This window comes from Calypte anna, chromosome 11 (genome assembly GCF_003957555.1).
Source record: "Calypte anna isolate BGI_N300 chromosome 11, bCalAnn1_v1.p, whole genome shotgun sequence".
NCBI lineage: Eukaryota > Metazoa > Chordata > Aves > Apodiformes > Trochilidae > Calypte > Calypte anna.
Genome location: NC_044257.1, coordinates 15,714,398 through 15,739,261, shown reverse-complemented (window position 1 = coordinate 15,739,261; position 24,864 = coordinate 15,714,398). Strand labels below are relative to the sequence as shown.

At 40.7% G+C, this 24,864-nt stretch overlaps 1 protein-coding gene across 1 annotated transcript in view; it reads right to left on the bottom strand.

Annotated features, from left to right (window-relative positions):
- PLCG2 (phospholipase C gamma 2) overlaps positions 1–17,172 on the bottom strand; it is a 54,229-nt gene extending 37,057 nt beyond the window's left edge. Inside the window, exons 1-3 of the mRNA XM_030457959.1 lie at positions 17,138–17,172; positions 12,902–13,140; positions 2,502–2,642 (exon numbers count right to left, since the gene is read on the bottom strand). Coding sequence (XP_030313819.1) covers positions 2,502–2,642; positions 12,902–13,097 — 337 coding nt within the window. The 5' untranslated portion in view covers positions 13,098–13,140; positions 17,138–17,172. The remainder of the gene's footprint in view (positions 1–2,501; positions 2,643–12,901; positions 13,141–17,137) is intronic.
- Between the last annotated feature and the right edge of the window lie 7,692 nt (positions 17,173–24,864).

Sequence of the window (24,864 nt, the reverse complement as noted above, 5' to 3'; positions counted from 1 at the left end):
ATGAGAAACATCAAAAAACCCCAAACAATTAACACAAAACAAAGACATAACACAACATTGTGATGTTCAGATAAACCCCAGTATACAAAGCTGCTGATTTAACTTTTTCTTTGATAAATCTCATTTCATTGCTTCATGTTACTAATAATAAAACTAAGAATAAATAGCATAAATTTGGGGGTGGGAAGGGTAATTCTGGAAACTGTCAAAAAATACCTCCTTTCAGAAGTCTGCTTATCAGGGTAGGCAAGTTGCAATATTTCAGCAGAAAGACTATGAAACTACTGCTGAGCATGTGTATCAACACAATTAAAATTCATTTTCTTCTATCTCTAAAGTGGCAAAAGAGCAGGGACACAGATCTGGAGCAACTCAAAGCACACAGACAATGAACTCAGTGTGTTAGAGCATAAAGCTAGTTCATTATATTCCAACCAAAGTACAAAATTTATGAAGCACTGGCTTTTGATGGACGTGACCATCTCCTATTTGTCCTCATCATGTCTCTAGATACAGATTGTTCCAGACTGGACACAGGCAAGAGGAATAGGAAGGGAGCAAGGTACATAACTGGTGTTATGTGTTATATTTTAATACAAACTATGTTAAAAAAAGTTAACACTAGAAGCCAGGCACATCTTCCTCACAACTTTACAGTCGTTTATCACTGGTTGTTTTGTTTTAAAGGGAGTTTGCCTTTCCCTTTCCCAAACCAAAAGTGTCTGCCACATTATTTAAATTCATCACATTTGGTGAGGTTTCAAAAGAAGCACAGAGATGCTGAACTGTGTGCTGGGTGTAGCTTTCCCCAGGGGGTACTGGTTAACTGGAACCAATTTTTTTGGCCTTGGATGAGATGTTGTGGCTGCAGCCTTTGCTTTAGCAAATTCTGAAATTTCACAAAAGCATTCTTCAGTTAAACCAGTGCTGAAAAATTACTTTCTGTGCAAATTCTTTTATCTGCCTTCAAAGCCAAACGGTTTCTCAAAAGACGACAATTACTTTCTATTTAATCATACTTCTAGTGCTTTATCCCCCAAGGATGAAGTTAGAGCCCAGCTTCAGCTCTCCATGGAAATGTTTTTCAATTAGTTACAATTTTGGAAAGAACACCCACTACCACTGCCAAACCAATTGTTCTCCCAAGACAATTCTGCCCTGTATGACAGCTACCATTCCCTTTAAGCAACAATTATTTTATGTTGCTTTAAGAAACCACAAGAAAGCACTTTAACAAGGAAAAGGATTTCCCCCTTAACTGAAAGTTGTATCATGTTGTTCTACAGTTCAGCATTACAGCAAGAGATCCCTGAGTGCTCTCAAAGTTTTGGTAGAAACCTGCTTTTGAGAAGTGCCATGGAGGAGTCCTTTTAAAGGAAATCAGTCTGAAGCACCTGGCACAGCTGCACTTAAGCACAGCTGCTTACACAAAATTTTCACAGACTTCATCCAACAATGGTAAAACCTATCTAAACTTAAAAGCCTGTAACAATGGATTAGTCACAAGAAGCCTTTCATTCCCAGTGCAAAAACCCAGTCTTCTGGTACTGCATTCTATAAGCAATTAATTTCATTTTTTTAAAAAATGCTTACAAAGCTCTTGTTTTTCCCCCCATTAAGATTCTGCAATTAATTCAATTATTTCAATGTGTTCCTGCACAGAGAGAACTACCATTTCAATTAGTCTGTATGATTCTAAACCAAGGATCCATCACAAATATTTTAGAAGTTAATCTCTTTGTAAACTCCACTAGTTAGAAACTGTATCAAGCCTGTACTGTAACAATTTATATTCCTTTTCATTTCAAAATCTAAGGTTTTGTGACCTTGGATAATTTCACCTGAAATAAGAAGGTGAACCCTTTCCACAGGTACAGGTTATGACTTCTCTCTGTTTCACAGTTATCTCTTAATTTTCAATTTATCACCTTCCAATTTGTTTATGGTTCCCTAGTACATCTTCAAAAAAGGTTTGGTATTATCAGGTAATGTGTACACATATAACCCAAAGTAGAACTTGTTTTTTTTTTCCCAACTTGTCTGCAATTGCTCATAAGTGACATGAAAGTTTCTGTGGTGCAGCTGTAGCCTAACTCTTTATGGCTATTGTTTCCAGAATCATTTTGGCCAGACTAAAATTGCCAGGGCTATATTCTGTGAAGACAACAGCAAATCTTCTGCTGATTTCAAAGAGGACAATGTCATCTCTTCAGTGTTGAAAACCTCACTAGAGATGTTTAACTTGTAAAAATCTACCTTGCTAGAAATGACTATGAGCAAATTGGAAACTACACTCACACTACACACTATTCGAAAGCAGAAAACTACAATTGCAGCAGTTCAGACATGGAGAGGTCAGTGAAAGGTCCATCTCCAGATTTCAAACACTTGCTGCACTGCAAAAGTCAAACCCACAGTATTATTTACATTACTGTTCCACCAATGTATTTGATTTTTTTTTAGTTAACAGGTTTAAAGCAGAAACAAAGAAGAAAAGGTACCTGCTAAGCTTAAGGTGTTGAGGACAAATTGGGTACCATAAAAAATGGTAAAGCAGAGTTCTTCTCTTTGCTTTGCTTTGCAACGCTCAAAGTCCTTGGAGTTCTTTCCTGGGCGAATTTCTTTTATTTCCATCAGATCCACTGAAAGGAAACAACATTCAGTCAGTACAACTGCACTTGCCTTGCAGCAGAGCCTGAAGCAGTAAGATAAACAACTCAGTGCATCCATATGTATCTATATTTATCTATATATATATATATAAATCAAATATCTCTCTACATAAACTTACAAATGTTTATTGGGCAAAAAGTGCCAATTGCACCAGCTTGCAAACCACAAATCTACAACTAAATATATTACTAACAGACAACAGCAGATAAGGGTCAAAAGAATAAGAAAAATAACTTTACATATTTTTGTCATTTCACTATCACTGATTATCCATGGAAAAAGTATATACACACAGTCTCTTTGGTATAGAGAAGACATGATTTCACAAATGGCATTTTCTGTAAGCAGGAAATTTCCAATTGCCATGACAACTCTTCAGAGACAAAGAAGAGAAGATACAACTTCTGACTTACCCACCTAAAAAAATTATACATCAGATCTCATATAATCAGTTAACCTTTTCAGCTAGCATAGTCACTGACTCTGGGAAGAATAATATTTAAAGCAGGAATATAAGGAGAAAATTCAGCCTAATAACTGAAACATTTGTTAGCTTTTTGCTGGTCAACTCCAAAGGGGTCTCCATCCTTTACCATAAACTGCTGTATCACTTTTAACCTGCAGACCAGAGGCACAGCAGCACAGGAACACTGTACAAGCACACACTTTCTCAAGTCAGCTCCTTTTTATCAACCCCCTGCTACATGGTCTGCCTAACAGTGGTGAGACAGCACTGAAATAACAATATGTGCACTGTCAAGATAAGATAGTTATTAGAAAACTGAGGAAGTGGTTTTGTTTTGTTCTGCCCATGGACCAGAAAAATAAACAGCTCTTCCCACTTCTGGACAGTCTTGACTTACAAGCTACAGGATGAAGAGTGAAGAAAAACATTTCATGGCTGCTGTTGAAGTGTTTATCAGGCCAAGCAAGATCCAAGGAAAATAGCTGAGGGCTTCTGTCCATGCATTTGAGAACACTGCAGTATAAAACCCCTGTTTTAAATGAGCACCTCCTCATAACAGAAGACAGTTAATATCATAATGAAAAAGCAACTCTGCTGCCAACAGAGGTGGAGCTGGAAACTGTTTAAAGCTTCAGCCTGTATAATGCTGGGTTTCTACCATGCCAATACAGAAAGGAGGGAGAGACAAACAAGAAGTTCATAATGAAAATCCTGATAATGAGATATTAATTCATCTTGGAATATCTTAGTCTTTGCAAAGTATTCCAGATCAAACCTTGCACTAGACACTCCTTTCTCCAAGTCATTAAAGGGAAAATGGGGCATCAAAAGTTAACTTGAACTAATCACAGGACACAAGCCTCTATCTTAAACTTATTTTCCCAGGCATAATTATCTTAAAGATAAAGCTTCTAATGTTTCAAGCTCCACATCTCAGACGACCTCTCAAATAATGAAAAAAAAACTTTCAAAATCTCCATATCTGCCAAGGTCCCTAAATTTAGATGCAAACTTCAAAAATAAACTCATGACATGACCAAAAATGACCAGCAGCCAAAAGCTGATGCCTCTGATCCCCTTAACATTCAGTCTCACTTAGATCCCCAGTACTGTATCCAAATATCCATCCCAAAATTCTACCATATGAAAAAGATGATCTAAGCCCACCACTTCACCCCAGGATCAGCAGAGAACCATCTGAATGCAGACACAGAAAGTACCCAAATAGAAAGGGAAGGAGGTTGCATGGCTGCAATAAACAGCATGGGACTGAGCACCATGCTGGCTCATCCTATTCATGGGCAAGAGCTACCCCAGTCACCTCCTCTGCTTCCCCCTCACCCAACAAATCCCTGCTGTAAACACAGTCCTGAACTTCAAAGTGAAGCACACCTTTTATTTCAGCCATAAATCCATAGGCATAAAACACCACAACGACCCTCTCCAAGTATAAACTATAAGCAGCAATCAAACAGATTTCACAACCTGCATTGCTGTTGTCATTTCAAGTGGCTCTTACCTCACCCTGACCTCTGAAACAAACACACAAACTTACTCAATGTCTCCCCTCAGTTATAGACTCACTACACTTCTGTGCATTACAAACTTTCAACTCCACCACCCTATTCTATTGCCTGATTGTATACATGGAGGCACAAGGATTTCTGTGGGGGAAAAAAAAAAAGGAGGAAATATTTATATAAAAAAACCTCAAATTCAGAATGTTATGTTTCTGTACTTTTCAGGCAGCATATTAAATATGTCCTACAAAACTCTGGCAAGATATAAATACTTATATATATTAATAATTATACTTATAAATACTTTATCTAAATAAAATATGAAACAGATCTACAAAACACAAGGCTTATTAAATATTCCTTAGATTTTCACAGAGAGATACAATACATGTTACAGTTTCAGAAAACTAATAGAAACTCCCTGCATGTGTTTTAATGATTTTCTACAGTGCTGTTCACAGTGCATTAGTCTGTATTTTTGAAAGAAAAGCCAAGGTAGAAAATCAGAGGGGTAAAGGCAGACATGCACAGACTCCAGCACCTTCCACATGATGCCCACAAAGTCCAGAATGGCTGATCCCAAGTGAATAGGGAAATGAACAGGTCAGGAAAAGCTGTAGCAAGTTCCAGACTCAAATTAGTAAATCGACTGTACCAACGTAGCTGTTACACAGTTCCTGACAACTTTTTATAACACAATCTGTCACTGAGCAATTAAAACGTTAACTTTAAGTCTGCACCAGAGCTACAAGCACAGAGCCTCAGACACTGCCTTGAAGTACTGGAGCCCTCCTCCTCCTCCTCCTACTCCTCCTCTTCCTCCTCAACCCCATGTGCTAATTGCAGAGCTGTTTCCTGATCCAGCTTCACAGATGGATATTCCTGAGACCAGACTCACCTGGAAAAAAGCACAGACCTGGACACATGCAGCTCACAATCAGATCAAATCCAATGTGCTTGCGGGTTCAACTTCATGAAGCAGTGCCAGAGGATTCATGCATTTCCCAAGGAAACATAAACTGAAGCATGCCCTGCAGTGGAGTTGACTCACATCCAGCAAGACAAGGACACTCCAAAAGACTTCAGAGTTCCCAGACAAACATTTCAGAAGTCTAGTGCCACTCTAACAAGCCTGTAATACTAGTTTACATTTCATTCACTCTTTTATGTGGTTATTTCCTCGGGTTAAAGAGATCTCCTTGGCAGACTCATCAATCATCTATTGATTCTGACAACTCCCTCAAGTGCCTCTTTACCAAGACCAGACCTTCAGCTACCATCCTGTTCCAGGCCCTGATGAGGACCTGTAGAATTTGTGGCAGTTCAGATCCTGGTGCCAGTGAGCTTCAGCTCCTGCTGTTGTGAGTTGTTCTGGAAATCAGTTAATTTCAATGGATCATTACACTACTACATAAATACTTTCCAAAAGACTGAGCAGCTTAATTGCTCAGTGCCTTCCTGAGCACCTGCTCCAGCTCTTTACTGCCATGAACTTAACAATAAACTTTTGATACTCTACACCCCCACTGATTTTCACTGAAGTAACCTGGCAGTGCTCACCACCTTTGGTCACACACTTACAGGGATGAATTGCTCTTACCTTTCCTTTAGTTACATTTAAAGACAGACAGTAAAAGAGAATTTGGATTCCACCCTAGTTGGTGCTGTGCAAGCTGAGCAGAAGACATAAAATAAACATGGGTAGAGAACAGTATGACCAGGAGAACCACAAAAACCATGAGTGCTATACAACATCACCATGCTCCTCATTCCAGCACTGCTATCCAAAGGCAGCAGTTCTGCCTCATGCAACACCCACCTCTGTTTGGGGGAAACAGTCAGACTGTTTAAAAACAGCAAATGCCAGCAGCAGAACAGCTTATATTAGCTGGAAGTGTCCCTGTATGTTCACTGTAAGGAGGTATCTTTGCAGGTCAGGTAATTTCAGCCCGGAAAGCCTGGGAGATTGTATCTAAATGGGATTAGTCAAAAAACCTTAGAAACTGTCAGGCTGGCAAGGTACCCTTGACAGAAAAGTCTTGAGAATCAGTATAAAAGTTCAGCTAAGACTGGCATTACAGACCCCAGTCTTGTAAGATAAGGCTCCTGATTCAAAGTCCCTATGAGGTTTTCAGTGCCTGTGGCTACAATGCCCAGGTCAGAGCTCAGAGGTATATACTTAATAGAGAAGAAAAAGCCTCCAGAGAGATTCCAAGGAGGAAATCAGGCCATGAGCACTGTTTACTTCAGCAGGTATTTTCAGCAAGTCTCAAGAAGGTTAAAGTGAAACTACTGGAGACTTCCCCTTGGAATTTTCCAAGAGGAAAACAAGGGAATCTGTTCAACTCAGTGTGCTGTGGACCAAGACATGGGGTGGTGATTCTCTATAGAAATAAATTTCCATTTTCATGTGTACATGTATAGCAACATTCTGAATTTAACCATTTAACAATAACATCATAATAATAAAATTATAATGTAATATAATATAATATAAAAATATAAGGGTTGGACTCGATGATCTCTGAGGTCCCTTCCAACCCAGCCAATTCTATGATTCTATGAATATAATAATGCCCCCTGCAACACTGAGTATTGCAAATGAGAGCCCAGTGACTGAATGAAGCCTTTGGTATCCTTTTGCAAATGTACTTCACCATGGTTAGAGAGGACAAGGGCTTTGTTCTCACTTCTGCTGAATTAAAAATTAACTATACAAGGTGTGTCTTAACAGCCTGCTTTATTCAGAGCAGAAATGAAATATGGAGCACAGAAAGAAATAAGAAAAGGGTAAAATTTACATATGTGCCCATAAAAGTTTATATTCTCTTCCATGCAATGAAACACAACAAAAATGTAAAACTGTGACTTTGGTGAAAGGGTACTGAAGTACCCGCATCTCACACCCACTTTGATCAATCACATTAGGGATGTTCAGGACTATGAAGTTGATTCTATCCCCATTTCTCTGCCTGGCCATGACAGGAAGTCTGGTTGGTTTAAGTTACAATTTAATGCTGCAGATCTGAGCTGCTAAAGGGAAGAAATTATTTGAAAAGAACTAAAGGCTACACACGTTCATTTTTTCATTTGACCACAGAAACCAAGCTCTAAATACTCAGCTGAAGTCTTACCCAGAGATCCCCTGGGTAACAACTGAGACATAGCTATTTCAAAACAGAAAAAAAAAAAAAAAAAAGGTGAATTTTAATGTTCTATTGAAAAGACAGTCCACAAAGAGCAAGATGGGGATTCACTTTTGCAATGACACACTGTTTTTTAACAATATTCTGAATGCCAAACAGAAAAAAAAGGATTGAATCTAGATTTGGGCTTTCGATGTTTATTTATTACTTTATTCCTCAAACAGAAAGGAAATTTAGAGAGAAAGAAATTCTCATAGCAGTAGGAAAAGAAAAAAAGTCACCAATAGAAACCAGTAAGGTCGAGTCTAACATTCAAGCCAGAAGACACCCTTATTTCACACTCCTCAGCAGAAAATGTGAATACTCATTGCTTCTCACAGAAAAACACAGATGCTGTAAATGTATAACCATCTTCTCCAAAGAGAAAGAAATTAGTTTTCCACCACAGAGGAAGCTCACATTGGCATTAACAATTCTACTAATTAAAATACTTAGCTGCTAAACTTATAGGGGAGGGAAATCCCTCCTCAGTGTTTAAGAAGGAAATGCACTTGCATGAACAGTTGCTTAGGTGCTAGGTATAAGTTTCCTAAAGTATCTGACAGCCAAAAGGAAACAGAACAAAGATTTGCTTTCCTCACTGGTACATGTTAGCAAGGATTTTAGAAGCAAAATTAGCAAAATTTAATTTCAGAGAAAACATGGCTGCAAGATAAAATGCACAAAATACAACAATGAAGACTGAAAAAAACCCATACATTGCCATTGCATTATATTATACATCCCTGCATCTTAGCCTTACCCTGTAAATTGGATGTGGACTGATCACATCTGATTATCTGACATCTAATCTGATTATCTCCATGACTGTATTATAGGTGCACTGTTTCTCCAGTGAGCTTTGATCATTAAATATCCAGCTTCAACATCTTGCAGAAACTAGTGATTTCTGCTTGGTAATATAACACAATCTAAAAACATTTCAACGTTATTTTAAATAGAGAAATCATGTCCTCAGCAAAATCTTCCTTAAAACATGCATGCTTGTACTACAAATGCACAATTTCACATTCAAGAAAGGCACCACAGATTTCTCAGAGCATAAATTTTCCTGGCTGTGAATCATCACTTAACCCAGGGATCCATGGAAGAGTATGCAGAAATTCACATAGTTTCCAGTGACTAATCAAACTCTAGTCACCACAAACTTTCCCTTAATAATTGTCCTGAAAGCACTTTGCATCAGATAAAGAACAAAATATCCATTATGGATCAGCTGCCTGGAGATTTACACCTTGCCAAGCTTAGAGCTTAAATACCACAGCCTCTTTGGGCCCTAATTTAATCATGTGCATATACATGTGCATACCACAATACAAGGAAATTTGGAAGGCTTTATTTGGTAGTGCAGGAATAGATTCTCAGACAGCAAGCCCCAGATGCTGGTCACACAGATATGTCTCTTAGCAGAGTACTCACAAGCACACCTCACCCTTGGCTACCCCTTCCTTCCTTCCTTACCCTCTGCCTTTCACTGCTGTTTAGTAGCACCCTGTCCCAGCTATAACATACACCCTTGTTTGTGGGCCACTTGGTTTCCTAGCAAAGAAACAGCCCAGCAGAGTAGTAGAGTCACTTCTGAAGGCAGAAGTGCCCCCCAGATCCCATGGTGATATACAACACACATCCATTGTGTGGCCAGCCTGGGACACTTTGAAGTGGGGAGAAACAATACAGGGTATGTGTGACCCAAGGGCCACCACATGGACCCACACACAGGTAAATGTACCCACATGAGTAAATGTACAATAAAAATACAGAGCAGGACCATAGTGAAATGAAGCACTGAGAAAAACAATGCAATAAATCATGCTGGTATCATACAGCTTCCCCATCTATATATCTAGTATGCTTAAATAGTTTCTGCAAGAAAAGGGCCCACGACAAATTAAAAAAGCAAATCAGTTCCTTCCATACAAGAAAACTGAAGCTTCCTTCTCTCATGTGCTGGTAAAGCAGAAGTTAATTTAGTTCTACTGTAGTTACCAAGATCTGCAGTTCTTAAACTGCAAACTCATGAATGTACAATGGTTAATAAAACCTGTGGGTAAATGATCCATAGCCAAGTTGTACTGGGTCCCACATACACTAGGGCATCATTCCATGACAATGACATTTCCTGACCAGACACTTTGCCCTGCTACATAATCAGTTGCCAAATGCTTTCCCTAGCACCAGGAAGCTTCTAAGTCAGGCTCATCAAGGAAAAGTGGTGGGGGAGAACTGGGGACCACCCTAGGCTTCTAAGGGATTTGTTCTTTTTCTCATATATGAAATAGCAGCTGCAGATCTAGTGCTGTGGGGTTTAGATGTATGGTCTTGCAAGAAGTGCTGCATTATTTCTGTGTTTTTTACACTCAGAACTCATCTCAAAGTTCAAACTACATTTTTACATTTACGGTGCTTTGCCATCCATACTTTAACCAACTGTATGGATGAAAGAAATGAAGCACAAAAAACCCACACTGCCTCAGAGTAAAAAACCACAGAGTTAGGAAGCTGGTGTCATTATGCTTTTTATATATTCAACCAGAGGAAGAAACTCCAGCACACAGCAACTCAGAGCAGGAACTAAACTTTGCTCTAGAGAAACCTTTCATCCCCTCAACTGACTGTCTGGGCTGACTGATCACAGAGTCACCTTGTAAGTTATCTGCTTAATATCAGGCTGTGAAAACATCACCTCAAAGCTGTGTTACACAGAATCAGAAATACCATTCCTACTTATAGCCCTCACTCCCCAAGCCCCCATGCAACCTGCATCAGTCACTAACCTTTCACTGGGGCAGCCTATCCATGGGGCAGTATTATGGCAGCACTCACCAAAATTTACTTCAAGAAACAGAAAAATGTCTCCTACTGAAAAACACTCTGCCACAGTCCATGTCTGCATCAAAGATGCTAAACAGCACTGATCCCAATACTGACCCCTGAGGAACTCCACTCATCACTTGCATCCGCTCAGACACTGAACCATTGACCACAACTCTCTGGGTGCAGCCATCCAACCAATTTTTTATTTATTATTTATGCACAGGGTCCACCTGTCAAAACCCTGCTTTGTCAGTGTGGAGAGGGACAGTGTCAAATGACTTGCCCAGTAAATAAACTCCTCTCCAGCAAAAACAGTGTCAGGAAGTTAAAGCTGACAGTGACTTTCACTCCAAGTAGAACAGATGCAGGACACAGGAAACTCTGAACAACTGCTTACATCATATTATGAAAAAAATGTCTGCAAAAGACATCTTGGTTTGGGGCAGATTAATTGCTTTTTAAACCAACAAAACAATATTTGCATATTCATGTTTTAGAATATGACATATTCTTAGACTTAAAGTTTCTAGCATTATAAAGGTGACTTAGATGTTTCCCAATTAAAAATAACTGCTAAGTACTACAATTTTTTGTAAGAGAGGCAGATGGTCTTTGGCTAAATCACAGGTCTATAGCTATATTCCCTGTTCCAGTAATGACTTGCCTGTGTAACCAGAAGCAAGTCATTACCCTGCTGGATTATCCTGCTGTAAGAGTCAAATTACAATATTCACCTTCTTTTAAAAGTGTTAAGAGCTATGCACAGAGCAAGCTATTTAATTATCAGGATGTATTACCACAAACACACACCACCCCCAGGAAGCTTTGATAAAAAGATTACAAGTCAAGCACTGAGAAAGTTGACCCCAAAATCTGGAATGCACAGTCTGTACAGCTTTAAATTTTTGCTCCTCTGTGTAAATGGGATTATGAAGCCCTCAGCTACATGATCATATACTGATTTTTTTGCCAGAGGCCTCTAATGCCTCCTTCACCCACTGAGTGGTCATTTTCTACTTTGTTTCAATCTGATTGCTCTGTGTGTAACCCCAGGCTTTATTTGCTAAGCATATTCAAGCCATGTTCTCGTAACTGAATTATTCATCTCCTCTCAGGACTTTTTTTTTTTTTGGCACACCTCACTTTGGGATCTGAGCATATAATGCACTTGCATTCACACACATCATTATAGGAAAGAATAATTAACCTCATTTTCCAAATGAGAAACTGGGGCACTGCAAGATTATGATCCAGAGCACCTGTTCATTAGGGTGTCCAGACCTGTTTGCTTTTTTTCCCAGAACACTGCATATGACCACATTTTCCCCACCAATGATAAAAACATCCTACAGACAAACAGTCTTTCATCCCATTGCATTTTATTTCCAGTTGCAGGTCCCGTCTGCACAAGGAATGCAACAGGAACCAATGGGAAGAGTAGTAAACAGAGATTTAATACTTGTAAGTAAGCAGCATGAAGGGAAGCTGCACAAGCACACCAAAAACCATGCAACTTCTCAGTGCCTGCCCTTGCAGCCTTACAGGTCAATACATTTTAAACTTCCTGTGCATTTACCATAACAAACAAAAACATCCCCAACCTATTTCTATTTCCCAGCCTTGTTATAAATAGTGGGTTTTGTCAGTTCATAGATCAACTAAAAAGAAAGTATCAACTCAGGACCTACAAACCATCTCTTACATTTCACAGCTTCATCCTCTTAAATCATTGGTACTTTCCAATAATGGTCCAAAATAATGATTTCTGGTTTAAAACAGCAAATCTCTAGGTAGACAGAAATTTGAAGATTTCAGTTTCCTCGTGTTTGGAGTTTTTTAATTTTTGAAGAAAGAAGAGGTAGAGAAGCACTGATCACCTAAATTTACCAGACATCTTGGTGCTTAATGACAGAAAACTGTTGTCACACTATGACTCAATTCACAGAGAACACAAACAGTGTTATATTCAAAATGAAAACTTTGAGAACAGAACTTAGGGTAAGAGCACCTTAACCATATTGAGGTAGTATTAGGTGTCTAAATACCAAGCTACAGAAGATTCTTCATCTACACTGCAACAATTCAGAATGTTCTCAGCTAGTGAGTAAACCCTTTTGATCCAAAAACTTCATTACATTAATAAAGGCTCTTTAAGACAGTATTTCACAAATACCTCCATTTATCAGTAACTCCAAGTTGAGATACACTTTGCAAATACTCACAGAAACCTTCAATCTTGTCAGCTGTCTTGCTCCATGCTACCTGCCTGGTTTCCATTATGATTTGAATAGTCCTCCTTTCTGGACTACTCTTCTTAAGACTGAACACTGTCATAACAGTTCCCAACTCCAAGGTCCTTTTGATTTGGCTTTTCTCATATTCTGGCAGCACTCCATACTCTAAACTCTTTCTGGGCATTTTTTGGTTTTTTAATCACACTTCCGTGGTAGTTTTCAGTGACCTGGGGAAAACAAAATAAAAAAAATTAAAAAAAGAAAGAACATTCAATACTTAAACTGGCATTTTAAAATTTCCTTTAAAACCATATTTTTGTAATTTAAAGCTACCTAATAGAGACTCCTTCCCTTCCAAATACAAGGCAGATACATGGCTAACATTAGCAGCATCCTTGCCATTTTGTCCAGAAAATCCCAAGTCTTCACAGAGGGCAGTCCCATGTCTTCTTGATCCTACATCAGGGGGATGCTAGAAGTGCTGGGGAATAAATCCTAGCAATCCAGTGATCAGATAACACATCAGCCTGTGTAAACTCTAACCCAATAAACCTATATGGGAACTTAAACCAGTCAACTGTCTTTCTAAGAGCTGCAAAGAAAATGAGGGGAAATTATGAGTAAATACAAATACTGAAGCAAATGTTGGTTATGTCTGATAAGTTTTAGTTTATGCACTTTTAAAACAATGGATGGGTTCCTCCTACAGAATCTACTTTTCCCTACTGGGAGGTATTTGTGTGCTTACACCTGGGACACATCTTGGCACAAAACAGCCAAAAAAGAGATGTGCATGCAGCAGGTCTTGTAAACATTAGTGAGTGTCTGTGCTTTGGTCTCCCACACATCACTGCATCAAACAGCTGATCACAAGCCTGAGGACTCCTCAGCATGATTATTTACAAACAGGATGCCCTGGAACCTGATCTTCCATCCATGCACAAAGAAAGAAATGTATCATTTTCACACAAATGTATAATTCTCACAGAAGTAGCAGGAGTTTCTACCAGAGTTCCAAACCATCCCTCTTAACCACCTCCCTGAGCAGGACAAGTTTAAATCATCTCCGTGCACAGGCAGCCACCAGCCACAGCATCTCCTCTGGTTCTCTTCCTCTCTCCTTCATTCCACTCTTCTCCATCACAAGCACTTTCAGTTTCCCTGTTGATAACCAATGGGACTGTACCACTTCTGGCTTCCCCTTCACAGCTTCTTCCAACCCTCCTCCCCCTCAGCCCATGTCACTATCTCCTGACTTGCTCTTCACTAAATACCTCTCTTTTCTGCTCTCATTACCACCACAAAAATGTGTTTCAACATCATGTCACGAGCTGAGGTTTTTTTGTAGGTGCAAGCTTTCCAATCCCTTTTTAAATTCGACCACTTCACTTTTCTTCTTTTTTTTTCCTTTCTCTTTTTTTCTTTTTTTTCCTTTTTTTCATGTGGGTTTTTGTTGTTGGTTTGGTTTGATTTTTTGTAAGCTAACAGGGAAACAAACAGCAGCCCCTTCTTACCTGCAGGGTGGCCTCTTCTGCATTCCCACCCTGAACCTAAAGTGCTCTACAGCAGGAACCATGTCTCACTTCATGTTTTTAAAAACATTATAGAGATTAATTGGTGTTTAACATCTATAAGCTTGTTACTGTAATAAGAAAATACAGCACCCTTTCCTAATAATACTGAAATATATAAATATATATATATATATATATATATGCCCTAAACCTGAGAGGGGGTGGATAATTGTCAGGGTAATAAGCAACAGAAGATTTTAGCCAGAATGTAATTGATCCTTATTGACTCTCTGGAACTAATCAGATAATCATTTAAATTATCAAGGGCTTGTATCTAACAAGACAGCCATAGCTGTCATGTCTTGCTACAATAACTTGGAGTAGTGGAAATTTAAAAAAAAAAAAAAAATATTTGTACAGTGTCTGTTTGTTTTTTTTCTGATAAAATAAAATAAACCCTGTCTAACTTTGCTCTTTTCAGCAAAAAATGTGGTAAAACAAGTATGCTGTGATTTGGAACAAGGCTTAATTACTTCATTAACATTTCACTGCAATAATAAAAATCCTAACTTTTAAAGGAATGTAGTTTTTCAGGAGACTATCATAAAATACACATCTGCTCTGCCTTTTCCAGCACAGCTGTAAAATGAAGCATGATTTCGAACACCAAGAAAAGGAGTTTCTAAAAGTAGCTATTTAATAAAAGGCCATGCAGCAGGTTTTTTTGAGAGCTTAGTCCCTTAGTGCAAAGGAACTGCCTCTCAGAGGTGGCTTCTTAAGCAGTTTCCGCTGAACAGAATACACTCAACTTCCCTTTTTAAAGTGGCTCTTTCTTCCAATAAACAGAGGGAACAGTGGGTTTAGTCTGACTTCAACCCCAAGTCAGAAGCCAAGTTTTTACCTTACCATGAAATGATACTGTGGCTGAGGTTATCTACTTCATCATGAAAGGTGGAAGGAATATCATAATAGTTTTTTCACTATGGGGGTGACAGAACACTGGGACAGACTGTCCAGGGAGGCTGTGGGGTCTCCTTCTCTGGAGACATTCAAAACCCACCTGGACACATTCCTTGATATTAGACCTAACCCTTTAAATACTGAGTCTTCCTACATTCACCTGCAGGTGCCCCTCAGCCTTCTTGCACCCATCACTGCACAGCTATTTTGAATCAAGAATATTTCTAGTCATTCAGGCTCCATAATGAGTCTCACCACCTCATTACATGGATACCTCTAAACCAGCGGGGCATGAGCTACAAGACACCCTTACGTACAAGACAAGCATTACTGCTCTTCTACCAAAGAGTTCATGAAGCCTAAAGTAGAAAGGTCCAGCATCACTTACACAGCTCAACAAGTGAGCTAATAACCCCAGAAATATATAATCAGTTTTAGCTTAGATACAGCCACAAATACATGGCTCTTTCCTTTGGATTAGAAGCACTACATGAGCTTAGGTTTGCTGATGTCCTGTACCACATGCAGAACTGGGACCATTTGTCACTGTGTAAGAGCAGTTCTGTTACTCTTTTATTGAAAAGCCTGATAAAAGGACTAACAACTCGGGAAGGCTCAACAGCAAGTAACCAAGTGAACACAGACAAGTGAAAAAAAAAACCAAAACCTACTTAATCTATAGCAAAAACACTGTATATTTAGCTTTACTTCTTCACAATACTACAGTGTTTCTGAAACAAACCCTTCTTATCTGAAGATCAGTCTATAACTCTTAACCCTAACTAAACAAATTCTGTGAGAACACAAAGAAAGGGGGAGAAAACTGTAGCAAGGGTAAACAATAAATGCACAGGCTAGCAAACAGGTAAGCATTTATCTGTTAAATAATAATCTGATGAGTCCATACACACTCTTACAACTTCACCCACATGGCACAAGCAGCAAGCAGGTGCTTTCCAGTGCAGCCAAGAACTGCAATCCTAAGTCTTACTCCAGCCAACTTTTAAGTTTTCCCATGTGCCAGGGCACTGTAACAGCTTTGCTGGATTCTCAGCCCCTAACTCCCTGCCTTTTGACGAATTTCGGACCACCCCCTACCCTGCCAGCACGGATATCTATCGGATATCCATCCACCAGCACCAGCAGCTCCGTATCGCCCATATAACGACCAACACACAGAACTTCGCTGCTACCCTCGGAGTCTTGCAGGTTGGTAAAAAGCAGGGGAAGGGAACCGCAGGAGGATGAGCGCCCACCTGCCATGGAGCCTGAGGGGGGATGAAGCCCCAGCCCCGGCCTGGGGGCCCTCACACCCAGGCAGAGCCTCGCTCGGTGCCAGGCGGCTGTCAGACACCCACCAAAAACAAAATGCTGGGAAGCTTTCTTTCCTTCCTTCTTCTCCGACGGGCTGGCCTGCGGCGGGGCACGGACGGGCACAAGGTGCGGAGTCCCCCCCGAACCTCCGGATCCCCTTGTCCCATTTCAGGCCAGGAGCCCTGCACACCCCGACCCGACCCGGCCTCACATCCCTTCGCTCCTCGCCTGCCACCCGTCCCGCTCCGGGAGCCGGCTCCAGCCGACAGCCCTCACAAGACCCTCCTTCACACCCCTCGTCCCGGACAGGTTCAAACGGGAGAGGACACGGCTGCCCCCGCCCCAAAACTTCGGCACCTGCGGGATCCCCAGCAGGACCGCCCCTGACTACAGCGGGGATCCATCCCCCTCGCCCCGGCGGGGAGCCCTCACTCACCTGAGCAGCGGTGGAGGAGCTGTCTTCCGCAGCGATACGGTACCGGCGTCCACCGGTACCTCAGACCCCTTTCCCCCCTCCCAGCCCCCCCAAAGCCTTCCCGGTGCCTCCGTTCCCGCCCCGGGGCTCCTACTTCTGCTTCGGCCGTAACCGGGAAGGGGCGGGGTCACGTGACACCAGCGGCGGGCTGGCGGGGCAGGGCGGGCAGGGGAGGATGGTGCCGGGAGGGAAACCCTCAGCCCTTCTCCGGGGCTTCTCCCCGGGTTCCCTGAACAGGAGAGCGAGGTCGCGGCTCTTCCTGGCCCCAATCTCTTCACTTCTCCCCGGTCTGGTTCGAAGCGAGGTCCTTGCTGTGCTGTCTTCTCAAGGAGATGGCTGCGGCCACGTTGCCCCCTCAGCCATCCCCTGAGGCGGGAAGGAGAGGACCGGTGCCTCCCTCCCCTCGTACCTGGGCGGGCGGTTCGGTTGCTGCCCAACCTTATGAGGAGGGAATTTCAACAGTTCTGCTGCAAATCGCCAGGCGACTTGACAGTACTTTCAGAGAGTGAGTTTAGGAAAAGGCTTTAAAACTTTAGTGCTTCTGGAGTTAGGTTTTCGAGCCCAAATCGTCTCTCTGTGGGTTCCACTACAAAGAGCGTTATAGCACATCCACCTCAGCTCATGACTGGAAATAATAAAATAATCCCCAATTTGGGATTCAGAGGAGAAGTGATAGGACAGGACACGTTTTTCAGGTCAAGCCCAGATACTGCCATGAAATTTAAAGTGTTTGCCTTGCCCAGTTAACCTATTTGATAAAACTGAGGAAAATTCCTACCTCTGTAGGCAGAATATCAAAGTCATCACAGGGAACAAGCCATGCCAGTTCATAAGACTGCAAAACAAATTCCTGGAAACCCAATCTAGGGATGGTACAGTGTCTGGAAGAGGTTTCCTCATGCAGAGGAAGCCCTCAGCCACCTCTGTGAGGGCCACTCCATGGTACAACAGCAGAACCATGGCCCAAACACTGAGTTTAGTCAGGTAGAGATAGTTCTTCACCTCCCTTCCTTCCACCACTGGTAGCTGGCACAAAGGAATGAAAAAAGTGTGCCTTGTAACAGACCAGAATCTGAGCTAATCTATTGATAGGAAAAAAAAAGTTTTCCATAATATCAGCCAGCGTTATAAACAGTTGAATGGTAGCCAAATATTAATATTGGTTAGTACTTTCACCCTATACATGCAGAAACTACTGAAATAAAATTATACCTGGAATGGGGGTAGCAACAAAGTACTACAACAAACACCAACAGCAATGCTACCTGGATACTTAGGTCAGAAAAAGAAGAAAACATCCATAGTGTCCAGCAAAACTTGTAAGAGTTGGAAAACTCTTCACAAAAGCAAACTAACAAATCTTTATCAAAGTTCAAAATACACAGCCACCAAAGGAAAAAGAAAGGTGAAAATCCAATAGCTGTGAAAGGTGTGGATCATTTTAAATGCAAAATACGATGACCATTACAATCTTATCGTTGTTCAGTATTTCAAAAAACATCTCACTAAAGGCTTCACATTTCCTCAGATGCCAAGCCTGGGAAAAGTTTCCCTCTATATAACATGTGTGATGCAGGTTCAAATAGAGAACAACATCCTACAGGAAGCATGATGCTAAAAAAATGAGAATAGCAGAACATGGATCAATCACACAAAAGTGTTTCTCCCAAACTTCATTTTCAGCTCTTCATCATTAAAACCTTCAATGTTTGGTGCTGAGGATGCCTTTGAAATTACAGCAACAGTGGCAGAATACCAGCACCAAGTGGCCAACATCTCAGCTGCTAAAGCCAAGACCAAAATATCTGTAAGGTTGCCAGGTCCAGGATTCATCTGGGTGTGTTGACAGTGAACCTAAGTCTCAACAAATAATCAGCCCCAGCTGAACCCTCATGGTTCTGCTTCACTTGGCCAGGTATCAGCAGCCTCCTCACCAGCCACATGACACAGCTTCAGCACAGGAACCACCCTTGAACAACCCACAAGCCACACAGGCACGGAGTTGACCATCTTTGTCATACACAGAGACTTTGCTGCAAAGTTTAGATTTAATTCAGTATGGTTGTGCCCCAGGAGTGTGCTGGAAGGGAGGCTAAAACCTACTGATTCCTCACTTTTTTTGGAGGAATTTAGATTTACCTGATAAAACTCTCTTAAAAGCTGAATAATTTTTATATAATCAAAAAAACCATGTATGTAGAAGAAAATAATAGCTGCAGGGGGTATCATAAAACCCAGTTTTGTAAAACTGCTGGATGTAACAAATTCTCAGCCATACAGGGAGAGTAAGTAATCCTTAAAAACAAAACCAGTACTCAGCACACCCATGGCACCTGGAGTAAGAGCACTCAGACACCCTCACAATCACAACAAAAGGTTCAGTTACTGTCAGAATCAGCACTTGTGCCACCAAACTTCCAAAACTCAAAAGTGGGACCTTTGAAGCAAACAGAATACCCTGTAAAGAAATAGGCCTCACAGTCACAGATAATTTTCAGGTGACGTGGTCAGTACTTCTTTTTTGCAGAAAGGAAAAAAAAAATTTAAAAAGGCTTCTAATCATGTTCTGAGGAAAGGTGTGGGTAAATTAGATCTCTGAGATGAAGAATCTGAACTAGCAAAGCCTGTGTGTTCAAAGAGAAGGTTAGCCACTAGAATAAAATCTTCCTTCCTTTTCTAATTTTTTTTTTCAGTTTAACTTGAGTTGTTAAAAATATAACCACAATTCATATATAACCATAAGATCCAGAAAGACAGTACATTTTTACATTTCGGTCATAAATTCTTCACAAAGGGAATTTACAGTGTTGACACTGACACTTTCTTAATTACAGTATTGCAAACTTAAACCCTGCCTTATTGTCATATTTGGTAAGGAAGTCTTGATGACTTCCCCTGAAGCATAAAGCAAGGTATGAACGAAAATAACAGGACTGGCTTGGCAGCCTCGTGGATATAATAAATAATGGTCACAAAATTGGTGCCACATCCTCACAGGGGCTACAAAGAAAATATATCTTTTTTCTAGAAGGTAGGAGTTGAATAGCATTATCCCATCAATTATAAGAAATGTGTGAGTGTCATAAGTTAGGAGGAACCAATATTTAGAGGCAGTCACTGACAGTAGATTAGTATCTAAGTTATCTTACTTATTAGGTTAGTATCTAACCTTAGTATTTACTACAGCATCATAGCATTTGAGCTCCTTAGCAGGATGTACATTAGTTCAGCCAGACTGTCTGGTTAGAGCTGCCAAACCTGTAAGCCTAAGTTTTGTGGAGAAAAGTTCATTTTCAAGCTTTTTTTTTTTTTTTTACAATTTTTCACCTGCAGGACTCTGAAGCAGATTTTACACTCATTGTTGAGAAAACTTGCCTCCCATGGTCTCAGGATGAGGTGCCAATCCATTTCCTATGAGAAAGTAAGTGCCAATTTGTGAGGAAGAAGCCAGTGGTCATTTAGGATTAGCTGAAGGCAGTTCCTATAAGTGGAATGTTATTACCCCTGCAAGAACTACTTAGTGCTTCTTGGCTGGGTTTATGAGGGCACTCACACACACATCCACATGAACTGGGATTCTTGGGGACAGGGAGTGCAAAGGACATGTTGCTTTCTTACAGCTTTTATTAAAAAAAATCAATTTATTGTGTCACAGTTTTTCCCTTGCCAAAGACAACAAAATTGCTTATCTCACGGATGTAGTAACCCAGGCTACTCCTAGACTAGAGATTAGTTGTGGTGGCCCCACAAGCACTGTCCAGCTGCCCTGTCACAGAGCTGAGATGGCAGCAGCTGCTGCTGTCTGAGAGGAGGAGATGAAGGACATCCCTCCCAGTGACTGCTGTCACTGGCAGCAGCTCCTCATGGCAATAGCTTCAGCTACACTAGGAAGCCTTGACCAGGTTTTAGTGAACACCTTCAGTGTCCCAAAGGGACCTTTGAGAATATTCTTCAGCTGTACAGCACAACTCAAGTGACAAACTTGATGGGGGACACACCTTCAAACACGATCATAGGGTGTGACAAGCCCAGCACCCTCAGTACACCTCAACATAACAGAGTTCAGGCTCCTTGCAAAGTGTATTTCTTGTAAAAAGTGTTCTAGGGTGCACTGGGCTCCATTCTTATCAGAGTTTCATTTTAATCTTGGTAAATTATTGTCACTTAATCAAAACATTTAAAGTACATATTGATTTAACATAGACCACTTAAGTCTCTAGCAGAAAAGATGACATGAAGGAAGGGAGGTTGTACTTTTAAGTGGCTGGCCTGTTGCCTGCTGCAATGTTTGCTTGAGTCTTAAAATGTTCAGCTGTTCCTCAGTTCAATCACCCTGTCCCTTGTTATTTGCAAGCACTGTGTTAAAAAAAAACTTCTGAGGAGTTACTTTGCCTTTTGTCCTCATACACAAAATGCACTATTATCCCTTACAATTTCTGTAATAGTTTTCATTTGTAGATGTCAAAACAATTTAAAAAAAAAAAAAAAGAATGGAAATCCTTATTTCACATTTTCAAAGGCATCAAATGTGGATATTTGCTGGAACTCTCAGAACAGTACCATGCCTTGGGCAGAGTACTTCTAGGTTTTATAAGAGTGTCCTGACTTAGGAATGGTATTTTCCCACAGCAGAGCTAGCTATGCCTGAAGAAAACTTTTCATTTCCCAGAATAATTTTTTTAGAGTTTAAGTTGAGCAGAAATTCTGCTCTATGATTTGGAATGATTAATAAAAACCTAAAAATACACACAAGAACATTTGAACAAAGTGTCAAAATGGGAGGGTTTGTTTTTTTTTAATACACAGACTAACTAGCTCAGTGTCTTGGGCCAGGTTTGCTGATGGCACAGCACACCAGCATATTTAAAGGGTCTGCAATCACATAATACATAAAATATTACAGCCACTGCATCCACAGTGGTGAAATGCCAGCAGCACACCAGCAGGACTATCAACAGTGAGAAGGTCAGTGTTGCCAAGGCCTCAGCAGAACATGAAGACTGCAAAAGGCTCTGCAGGGAACCAGGAAAACTTCTCTTGTGCTTTTTAAGCCAATAAAATCTTTCCTGACAGTAATGCCATTGCAAGTGCGAAGTGCTGAAAAAAAAACCCCACAGCATTTGACAATAGTTTCCCATGAAGGGAACTGCAATTCAGTAAGAAAAAGTCCAGGGCTTCCCTCCAAGTTAAATTTCAGCCTTCCATGTAGTTCCATGAGTGAGTTCAGGAGGAGAAAGTGCTCTGTTACCATCATCTTGAACCACTGTTCTCCTTCACCCTGTCTGCTCTGAGAAGCATAAAGAAGGACACCTGAAGTCAGGCTGGGCACAGGGGTGACCAAGGCTGGGCTGGAAGTTTTTAGCTGCTGCTCTGAACCCATGACGATGGGGGGATCTCAGGATGTGCTGCACTGGCAGGAGGCACACAAACCCAGTGCTGCTGCAGTGTGTGGTCTCCCTGCTCGTTTCCCATTTTCCTCCCGTTCTGCTGAAGTTTTCTTAACATCACCTTTGCTACTGCTAGTGAAAAATCTTCTGGGCCCATTAAACAGACACAGACCAGGACTTTCTCTACTTTATACCTGGCTGATTGCAGGGATTTCTTGTTATCTAAGGCCTTCCCTCAGGGCACACAGGAAGGGAGGAGAAGTTCCTTGCATCTGTGCTTGCTCATGCAAAGATCAGCCTTAGTCCTTCACATGGCACATCAGAGAAGTTCAGAAAAGCCCTCCAGCTAATCAAAGCACTGGAATTAGCTGGGGATGGACAGAAGGTCTCTGGTCCTCATACAGATAAGCAAGTAGTAATGTAAAAACACATCAAAATTTCACTAGAATCAACATATGATTGAAAAAAATATTAGGTGCTCGAGTAGTATTCACTGAATAGGGCAAGAATAAGAAATACTATTCTGGAATACACATTACAGATGCCTGTGCCTTGGAAGAGCATCCATCTGGTGCATCTCTAGGATCAGAATATTTGTATCAAATGCAAATTGTTATTGCAGCTGCTGTTATCTTCATGCACTGCAGTCACAACTGAATGAGTCACATTAAAGGGCCAAAACATTCTGTTCCACTTCTTATGATAAGCATCTTAAACACAGAGTGTGAGAGACCCTGTGCATCAACAGATTGAGGTAGGAGTAGACCCTGGCACAGGGGCCCCATCTTGTTAACAATTTAAAAGAAGGAATAAGTGAAGGGGGAGAAAATGTGGATAATATATCTACTTGTAAATAAAGTCCTGAATAGACTAGATGTTTAACTCCTTAAGTTCTCCAGTCTCTCCAGCTGCCTTCTAGCTTGTAGAAGACATCACAGTAGCTGTTTTCTGAGTGCCATGCAGAGCACATTTGTAGATTCAGAAGACCCCCAGTTGGCAAAGGACCAACTGTATTTTTCAGAAGTACAGGCAGGTATCAAACACCACCTAACATGTTCCATTTCTCAAATACATGTTTTCACACATGTTTCAGTCATATTATTTCACTTATCATATTAAAAATCATATATGGAGAAGCCTTTTGTATCTCCTAACAGATTGTATTCAGAAACTTTACAATTGTTTGTTAAGTACGGCTACCAACACCTTCCCAGTCAGTTACGTTTGACTGAAAATCTGACACACTGTGTGAGCTGTTTAAAAAACAAACTCTAAATCTGAACTTTACCAACAAAGAAAAAAAACATTGAAAAGCCAACCAGTCTTCCAGTGGAAATTTTCTAATGTCTCTCCATTAACAGGAGAGCATTCAGGGCTTATTCATGTGTCTTTGTAATGATATTCAAAATTTGACACAGAAAAATATGCTTTCCTCCATTTCTTTTTCTTAGACTGGACTAGCAGTTTTTAGATACTGCCCCCTCTTTCAAAGAAAATGCTTTTCTAGTTTTCCTTTATGATCAAGAAAGTCCCTTTAGCTACAGAACACTTTATTTTACAGGAGAGAAAACAAAAGCTAGAACGCAGAAGGCTCTGCCAGGCAATTTAAACCCATCTACACTCCAGAACCTTTCTGCCACACATCAGGAACTATTTAACACCATTTCTGCAAAGGATAGCTGCCCTGCTGAGTCTCAAAGCTTACCTTTAATCCTCTGCAGAATAATGAAGAGTATTCTGCTTAGATTAGTCAGGCAGTGTCAAATGGAGGTTTCTTCCTCTTTGTACTGATTCTGCCAGGGTAGAAAGCACACTGTTAGGACCCCTTGAGCATACAAAATCTGAAATCAAGTTTTCAACAGCCTGGCCCCTTTTAGTTAATTTACATTTTTGAATAAAAAACAAACCCTGTCACCTTTGGTGACATTCTCTTCTCCTCCCAAGGATAAATTTTGTTATGGCTGATGCTAACGGGGGGGGGGGAGGAATAATTTTAAAAGGCAGTCGTAAGAAAGAAAGTGGAATGCTAACTCTGAAGTATGTCACTTCCAGCCAGCAAGACTTTCTCCTCTTCTAAAGTCTTCATGGGTTGAGATCCTTTCATGTTCTGTCACTTGCATCATGCATTAATAATCCAGTAATGCATGAATAATCTCCAGCCAAGATCAAGGCAACCATTGTTACAGTTTCTGGGTTTGTCTTAAGAAAATTTTGAATTCTCTGCCTTCTGGTTTCTAAAGCTTTGGGATGCCCTCTCTTCCTGTTTTTCTGTTCTGTAACCAAGGGAGTTCATAATTCTTT